Source organism: Neolamprologus multifasciatus, chromosome 22, assembly GCF_963576455.1.
Source record: "Neolamprologus multifasciatus chromosome 22, fNeoMul1.2, whole genome shotgun sequence".
NCBI classification, from domain to species: Eukaryota; Metazoa; Chordata; class Actinopteri; order Cichliformes; family Cichlidae; genus Neolamprologus; species Neolamprologus multifasciatus.
Window position 1 is genome coordinate 25852230 of NC_140459.1, and position 9658 is coordinate 25861887.

The window sequence follows — 9658 nt, forward strand, 5'->3', positions numbered from 1 at the left end:
CCTCTCATCCTCAGATAACCGGGCACGACGCAGCACAACAAGCAGCCCATACTCAGGAGGCAATTAAGGCTCTGATATGCTTACACACCCGGAAACACTTGCTTGGCTGCAGGCAGAGGGGAAGAAGGCCGGGGCAGTGGGGAAGTTCACTGGTGGTGTGGTGGTGATATTTGTTTGTCAGCAGGAATAGAGAAAGCAGCGGTCCAAAATTAGCAGCCTTGCTAGTTTAATGCAACATCCAACACTTCCTCTGACTTCAAAACATATACATTACTACAGAAAACAGATGGAGCTTCTACGCACAAGACAAAAGCAGTATTGAGGGAGCAAGCCAAACGGGATGCTATTAAGCTGAAGCTGGCACAGAGTCAGAGTAGCTCTTTAACACCAGCAGCATGGCTGCCAAGCCTTAATACGATCTGTTAGTGAAGAGGGTCCTGGGACTGCAGTGAGCTCAGGGTGTTTGTAGTTAGACAGAACAGCGTTAGGCCTGTCTTTAAGCCAGGGCCAGACTGAGAAATGGCTATTTCAGAGGATTGGTGACAGGCTGGTGCTGCACCGTATGTCTTATAAATGAGTATCTCCCCTGCATCCCACACCATTATTTCTAAGCTACCCTCTGGCAGCAGGTCCCATGCTACTACTCTCTGGGCAGGTGGAGCTGCACAGATCACACTTTTTTTTTAACCTGAGGAGACTCATTTGAGTCTGTAGAAGCACTGGTTAGATTCATTCCTGCTTTTTCCATTTGTGCTGAATTTGACTGCTCGGGCTGCAGAAACAAGGACCTTGTTGACAAAGTCACCTTAGGAAAGCTGTGGATTATTCCAAGTTAGGTTTTTTGTTATTGCTCCATTTATATGCCCTATTGATTACGATGCCATTATAAATAACGTGGAATTGAAAATTTCAAAACATAATGACATTGCCTGGGCAACTGGGCACAAGCAAGCTGCTCTAGGTAGGTCATGAAAATCAAATTTAGCCTGATTAGCTTTCTCTTTTTTTGAAGCTAAAAGCAAAGGTCATTGCTAGTACCAATTACTTGTAGCAAAGGAAACTGGAAGCGTGCACATCTAAAATCTTTTTTTTTATCCTAACGCTCTCTGTTTTATTCTGCTTTCTTGTTTATGTGAATCTTCATACCTGTGCAGCACTCGAGAGTTCTTGTTTCTTCATCATTCCTCTACCCCCAAGGAGCCACAGTTAATGATGAAGATCTGAGCAATTACTCAGACATTGTTTCCATATTGGAGACAACCAATGGCTACATAATGAAATGAAATGAAACCAATGCTTTTCTGCAAGCGATTCATCCACGAGTCGACCCACAGAAACAATTCTGATAATTAAGTCATTACATTGGCAGCAAACATTTTCTGGCTTCTCTGTTGTGAGTTTTCTGTCCTTTTGAAACTATCTCGCTATTTAGACTGCTTTTTGGGTACCACAAGCAATCTCACAGAGTCTCTGGGAAATTGTGATTCCGTTTACTGAATAAAGAATTGATAGAATGATCTAGAGAGAAATAAAAAAGATAATTGTTAGTTGTGACTCTTTATGGAAGCATATGGCTAACACGCATGTATGATCACAAATTGGTCCTCCCAAGTCCAGAGTATTAATTTTTACATTTTCTCATGTGCACCTGTGTTTTCTGACCAGTTAAAATAGAACATGTCATTTTTTTGACCCCTCGTTTAACAGCCCGGCTGGTGCCTCTAAAAGCCTGTGGTTTGTGTGATAATGGCACAATGGTAAATGTGACCATTAGATGGCAGCTAGGGTTAGGTCACCTTCACAGGCTGAGAGCTGGGCTTGTTGTCCTCCATCAGCTGAAGAATCCCTTTCGCTGCTGTGGCACTGTTGCCCATTATTTGTGGCTTTGGGTGACCTGTGGCTACTGTGTCATTTTCACACCACAGGGCTAATTGCACCAAATGGTGATAGATTTTGAGGGAAAAGATGAGATAGGCATTTCATGCCGACCGCCTGGTGCCAAGCATTAGCTGCAATTTAGTTTACTGCTGCAGAGCTTCTAGAGGAGCTGATGCATTTAGACATTTACAATGGGCCTGTGGTGATATAACTAATAATGGAGACTGTGATGCATTCCTTCACCAGTTTTCTTCTGGTAGCAAGTTGTAAAGGCACATTGCTGATAGCTACGAGTTTCATACTTTTTACTTCCTGTGAAACAGTTTGCTTTTTTTTCTGCCCCTTGCTGTAGCTGGCTGCACCTTTGATGAGGACTCGGACCCTGGGCTGTGTGAATATCGACAGGGCCAAGAAGATGACTTTGACTGGCAGCTGATCAGGACCTACAACTGGCCACATCCAACTCCGGATCTTTTGCGAGGTAGGCTTCTGCGGGTGTCAGAGTTAAAGTCATTGACAGCAACACAATTTCCACAAGTCTGTTCACACATTCAGTGATTTAAAAACATGAACATACTCGTCTTCCCTCACACAGTTCCTCCTTTGTTCATGACCGGGCCAACAAACAAACTAAAAACAAAAGAAACATCCTTTTATGCAGTACTTCTCCCAACATGACAGAGAAACGTTTCGTGGACCTTTGGACAATGCAAAAATTCAGGTCTAACAACCGCTGGCGTGTACAGGCAGATTGTTGCAGCAAGCCAAACCTGTTGCAGCCTTCTTATTGACACATTGGTGTGTATTTTAACAGAATTGTAAAACTGTCAATGTAACATTTACCGCAGTACAGTGGCATAAATCCAGCTTTAGACTGACCCCAAAAACTCCATTGACAGGCAGGAGTGTAGTTGTGTTAGTGTCTCTGTGTCACTGATCACAATTTTATTGCACACCTGCCGCAGTGGAGCAGCTCAGTCCAGACCAGTTATAGAGTGTGCTCACGCTGGGTAGCTCTCATGTGTGAAAAGCAGCAGCTGGAAAAGAACATCTGCTCTACACCGAGTACTTTGAGCTCTTCTAAAAAAGAATTTCTGCTGCAAATATACAGCATACCAATTTTTAAGTGAGCAATGGGCAGAGGAAAGCAGCAGGATGTTTTTGTATACAGGGTTTGTGGTTGGTAGAATTCATTTAGACATCATTGGCTTGGCTTTTTACTACTTAAGGGAAGTGTATTTGTCTGTAGATCCTCTCTAAAGCAATAAGCAATTCAAAGTAGTTCAGCAGAGACAGAAAAGGCTGAAACGCTGAAAACTGTGTATAAGAAACAAGAAAGAGAAAAGTGTAACTGACTATAATTAACGGACTAACAATAATATAACAGATAAGAACACAAGTTTACATTTCAACCCAGTTTATAACAGCTGAGTGAGATAGGACACAGTAGGCAGATCTGTCCCAGACCACTGGAGATGTTTCTTAATGCACTTCAGAAGTGTATTTAGGTCCTAAACTGCTTCATAAACCAACAGAAGTATTCTTAAAATTAACAAGCCTAACCCGCTGGAGGTTCCTTTCTGTCATTTTAATGGCAGCTGTCTCCAAAGCCTGAAAGTGCTGACAGTCCATTGCTGGCTTTACTTACTGCCTTACAGCCACAGCGAGCCATGCAGCTTAATAATGCTTTAAACATTTCTTTCTTTTTTGCTTCAGTTTTGCTTACCCTATTCTTGTAACTGACAATTTTTTGAAGAAAAACTACAAAGCAGATGCAGGTGGTAAGACACAGATGAGACTAGGAATAACAAAAGCCAGAACTAGAAATAACTCAGATGCAGTAGAGTGAAAAGCTAAACTATACAGAACTCACACTTAAGTCATCTATTAAGTACTGCAATAAGAGTCCACAACAAACTTAAACTGCTGATTCAGGGACCAGCCTGAGAACTATTCCTCCAGACCACAAAAATTTGGGTTCTTTGGAGATAAGGGTATATAAGGGTTCTAATGCAGTGTGGTGTCACATAATAGATCTAATGTGATTGGGTAAAATGGTTAAACAATGTGTTTTAGCCACATTCTACATATTCTACATGTTATCAAAAGTAAAGTCTCATACAGTTTATAGATTCTGTCTTTTTCTGTTAGAAGCTTTTTCATTTGGATGTTCTGAATATGTGAAAAATCTATGACAAACCTAAACTCTGCCCCTAAATCCGACCCCAGAGGTGCACTGATGTTAAGAGGTAAAATTATTGCTCATCAGTAGGAATGATAATCTGCAGTTCCTTGCGACACTATGTTATATATATCCCAAAGGCTGCTGAGGTAATTAATGAATATTTGAACCAAGTAGGTGAAAAGCTGCAGGTGATCCCTGCAGGTCTTCCAGCTTCCACTGCCAGTCTCTTATTCACCATTAGCTTAGTCGCTGAAAGATTTCTGGCTCCAGCATGGACGTTCGCTCCTCTGGCCTCTCATTAGTCTTATTTTTGGCACACCTCTGTGCCATAAGCCTTGAGAAAAATGTTTGTCTGTGCTGTACACAACCACAAAAAATGTACAGCACCCACATTTAAAACTCCAATCTCATGGAAAAGCATCAATCAACCCACTTAGCTTTGCAGTCTCGTTCTTGATACTTGAGTTATTTATTTTGCAAAACCCAATGTGAGCCCCACAAGGCTCACATTGGGAGGCATTTACCATCTAGCCCAGATACCAAGTTATAAACAGTACTGTTGTTGTGCAAAAACACACAATGCAGAATAACCCACCATTCAGCTATAAAATGGCTTGCCACTGCTTTTATGTGCTGTGTTATTTTCCAGATGGTTCATTATACTCTGTGGATGTTCACACTAAAATAATGACATATTTAATAAAAACAAATTTCCTGCGAATTAGTTTGAGGCATTCTGTCATTCTGGAGGGGAACTTCAGGTCCAAAACTCAAATCTTAATCCATTTCGGAGCAATCCTGTCAGGATAACTCAATGGTTTCTCAACTGGGGAGGGTGTGAAGAAAAGGGAGCTACACTCATGTTGCTGCTAGTTTTATGACAGATATTTTCAAATGTTTTGCCCAAAACAACCACAAGATTTTGAAAGTAAATGTAGTTCTAGAATTGAATAAACATAATATATTTTTAATGTGTATTTGTCTACAATGTTTATTAATTCAAAGTTATGTTATGTGGCAAATATTGCCAAATATTTTGTATTTCCAGACTTTTCAAGTTGTCAGTTTGGTATAAAACAGGTTGCAAAGCTCACATCAAATAGCTAAATCTCCAGCTGCCAGATATTTGGCAGCTGGAGATTTAGCTATTTGATGTGTACGAGGCTTATATCAGAAAGATTTCTGATATAGTACAGTACTGCAGTACTGCATATCAGAAATAATGTTTGAAACCTTATATGACATTTTATGGCTTAAGTCCTGTGAAAAACTTAATATGACCTTAGTGCTTCATGAGGAAATGTGATGGTAAGTAGCAGCCAGGTGCTTCTAATCTTGTCCACTCGATTAACTGATCATCTGCAAGTGCAACCACCCGATAGAACCAGAGCTTCTTTCTGGTAGTTTTCTGGTCTGGAACATTCAGGTGTGTTAACAAAATGCCACAGTCTTTCTATAAGTGGACTTCACATCAAAGTCATCCTAAGGTCAGACTGTGCAATGAGAGTCAAACATAGGAGAAATTGCAAAAAGCCCAAGAGCTACATCTCAGAATAAACATCCGATGCAATTACAAGAGAACTGAACAAATACTGCTTATTTGGAAGGTTTGCCAGGACAAAGTTATTTCCTCTAAAAAGAACAGCATGACAGGATGAACAAACCACATCACTTTTGGAAACATTTCCTTTGGACTGATTGGACATAAGTGGAGAAATACTCCTAATGCACAGCACCACATTTAGCAACAACACCTCATACGAACCTAAACACCTCACAAACACCTTATACCAACTGTCAAGCATGGCAGTCCAACAAGGGCAAAAGGAAAAAATAATTAGATTAACATGGTTAGCCATAGTCAGAGTTTGATTGAAATGCAGCAGAAACAACAAGTAAACCAGTAGCAGTAGTTGATTTAAATCATAAGCTGCAAACCTTTGATGCTGTTAAGCAGAAAAGCAGAATTTGTGCTTGGCCATGCCGCTGCAAACGATATTCAGATAGGCTGCTGCAAATGATAACTCGGGGATCAGTGACCTTCATCACCTTCTGCGAGCTGTATGGCAAATAGTGTGTTTTGACTGCCTTATACGCACAGTGCACTATCTAGTTTTGCAAGTCAGTTAAGGAAGGCATTTGATTTTACTGTATGCCATTCAAATGTGCTGTGAGGAATCGGGGCCCAATGAATTCTTGTATTCTGGCTTCTTTCACACCTTTATTGAAAGCTATTCACTTTTGAATGAAATACCCAAAATGCCCCTTGGTGTGAAGAATAGAGGTTCTTAGATATGCTGCAGAACATTAAACGAGCATTTCTGACTGTGGCTCTAAATTCAAACTGATTTTCACAGGGTTTTTGTCATTTAGATTGAATGCAGAAAAGGTATATAGCTTTTTAAAGCTGCAGTAATGAATATTTTTTATTAAACAATAGGACAAATGACTGTTTGTAATGTGAGCAAGGTTGCGCTCACACAGAAAATTATCGCCCACTCTTCTTCTTCACTTGATTTAGGTGAAATAATTTCAGTTTATTAAGCTTACTGTTTTGGTAAATGTACAGTTTGGTTCAGTGTTGTAGGTGTTATTCGCCCTGTTTTCAGTAGCAGGCAGGTGTTTCCAAACAAAAACACTAGGAGTTACAATTTCTTCATGTATGTACCAGGTCTGATTTATAAGCCTCACACATATTGAAATGCATATACACTCACACCTAAAATGCACTAAAAAGGTAGGTAAAATATTTACTTACATTTAATCCATCCATCCATTTATTCATCCATTCATTTCCGCTCATCCTTTTCAGGGTTGCGGGGGGGGGGGGGGGGGGGGGGGGGGGGGGGGGGGGGGGGGGGGGGGGGGTATCCATCCATTTATTCATCCATTCATTTCCGCTCATCCTTTTCAGGGTTGCGGGGGGGGGGGGGGGGGGGGGGCACTGGAGCCTATCCCAGCTGTCTTAGGGCGAGAGGCAGCATACTGCCGCAGGGCTACTTACATGTAATATTAAAGGTAATTTTTTTAAGGTGATTAAATAGAACAAAAGGACACTCATAATGTACTCATAAACATACATAGCATAGTGTGTAATTACGTCTTCCAACAAATTAATGCCTTCTTGTGAACTAGAATTAATCCATGAAAAATACATAGGAGTGGGCACCAGTTTATTGAACCCCCCTGTTGCCCTGCCGAATTTTATTGACGTGACTAGGAAGAATGTCTCACTTCCAACTAATCATGTTTCACAAATGTGGCCGGTCTTTAGCAACAAACATCTTCAGACTGCTGACTAAACAATAACTGCTGCTGGTTTTCAGTTATGTCGGGTGATGTTAGACTTGAGTCCCGAACCTAACATTAAAATCATGCTTTCCCTGTGATAAAGATTCCAACAATTTAGATCCACTTCAATGATGGATCAGTCACTCTGGCTAACAGCAGCTAACAGAAAAGAAAAAAGGCAACGCTGAATCTTACTAATGAAAGGTTCAGGGGGGAATATCCTCAATGAACTCACCTTACCAAGGTAAACAGTGGACTGACAGTCTACCTAGAGAGTGACAAACTGCAGGGCAAATCCAGTCCAGAATAACTGAGTACAACTACTAAAGTTGAATTTGAGTTTTTGAAGGGACTCAAAGGAAAAACGAAAAAAAAAAAACACAAGATATTGAACTGACACATATGTGTTTGTTGTTCCTGATTCGTTGCTTGTGTTGATATTATTTAAATGTTTTAAAATATAGAGGATATAAAAAATGTATTTTCAGATCAAACAAATTAAAAACAATTGAATGTTCTTGCTCTTTCTTGCCTGACTAAAACTTCAGCTAACTGCAATCTGCACTGACATCTTACGCACTGTATATTTAGTAAAAAGATTTTGGAAAAATCGTTCCTTAGCATACCTTAGAAGAGTGGGGCACGACCCAAATTTTTCCAGTTAATCAACAAGGTGTACATTAAAAATTTATATTCAATTTTTAACGGATTTGTGAAGCCCTTATTTATTGGGATGCCTTTGTATCCAGAACAGACAATTTACTAAGTGTTTTTGGACTCTTGGATGGACCACATAAAGAGCTTCTTAAATTGACTTTCAGAGCAATTTCCTCCCACAGCATTTTATGCTTTTTTGTTTTCCCCTTTCATTTGATAATATTTTGCTATCTATAGACAAATTTGCGAGGACAACAACAGTCCAGACAATACTTACTACAAGCAAGTGGAAGCCCAGCAAATAGTTTCCATGGAAGCTGTAGAATATTACCATTAATGTTGCTCTATGTACGATGCTATAAAAAGTGTTTGTCCAGTTTCTTATATTTTTTCATATTTGTCACGCTTAAATGTTTCATTAGTCAAAGACAGCATGTATTAAGGGTAAACAGCTATCCAAAAAATTCTAAATTTCACTGGCACCAAGAGAAAAAGTAATCGTAATCATCTCCCTTGATGAATCATGAATTATTGTGGTTAACCACAACTTTTGGAAAGCTGATTACAGATTCACTAGCCATACTGAGGCCCGATTACTGCCTCAGACCTGTTGAATCAAGAAATGACTTGACTAGACCTAAGGACAAAGTGGAAGTGAGCTAAAATATCTTAAAAAGCAAAAACATGCCACAATCTAAAGAGACTCCAGAACAGATGAAAATCACAGTCATTCTCTCTAAAGGTTACAAAGCCATTTCTAAGGTTTTGGGACTCTAGCAAACCACACTGAGAGTCATTATCCACCGAACAATGTATGTACCTTCCCAGGAGTGGCCATCCTACCAAAATTACACGTTTCTCTGGGAGTTCACAAAAACCCAGAGAAACGTCTAAAGAACTGCAGGCTTAACTTGCCAGTCGTTCATGATTTAGCAATTAGAAAGGGACTGGGCAAAAAATGGCATCCATGGGAGAGTTCTAAGGTGAAGCTACCAGTGACCCAAAAGAACAAAAGTGCTCGCCCTCACATTTGCCAACAAAGAACTGTTGAGGTTTTATTTATTATTAGTTTTGGGGCATTTTTAGCTTCATTACATTGTGGAGCGGTGAACATAGGCAGGAAGTAGAGGGCTGCAGGTAACTGAGCTAAAGTGGCACCTAGAGTTTGTTGATCTCTAGGACTTTTAATGAAAGTTTGTTTGACAGGTTGATAAGGAAAAGAAAGCAAAGATGCACCAAAAATATCCTTTAACCGAAATTATTGGAACTTTTTCTAATTGTGGTTGGTTTTTCCCCAGTGCTCTCTTCCATTCTACAGCCGGTGGAGCTCAATTAACGTCATCCATACACAGCTACAGGGAACCAAATGTGTTACATAAAGCTAGCAGTTATTTTTCCTGGTGGCTGAATGATTCACGCCAAAAGGACTGACAACTGCTCCCATTCATATGGAACATAATGTGTTTTTGAACATAGTCTGTAATTCTTGTTTTACCTCTGTTTTATGAAGGAAATTTTCTCTCTGGCGTATAGAAAAAAAGTCACTCTAAACCTCTTTAATAACTATATGCAGTGTAGCAATCAGAATCTCAAAAAGAAGCTTTTTTAAGGGACTAACATGTAACAAGTTACACAAGCCCTAATGAA

General features: G+C 39.9%; 1 protein-coding gene across 7 annotated transcripts in view; it reads left to right on the plus strand.

Moving 5' to 3' along the window:
• The window catches only part of LOC146493618 (receptor-type tyrosine-protein phosphatase U-like), a 260603-nt gene that overhangs the window by 77015 nt on the left and 173930 nt on the right, over positions 1–9658 (plus strand). For all 7 annotated transcript variants that reach the window (XM_085147848.1, XM_085147845.1, XM_085147843.1 and 4 more), the window contains exon 2: positions 2231–2359. In XM_085147848.1, the coding sequence (XP_085003974.1) occupies positions 2231–2359 (129 nt within the window). The remainder of the gene's footprint in view (positions 1–2230; positions 2360–9658) is intronic.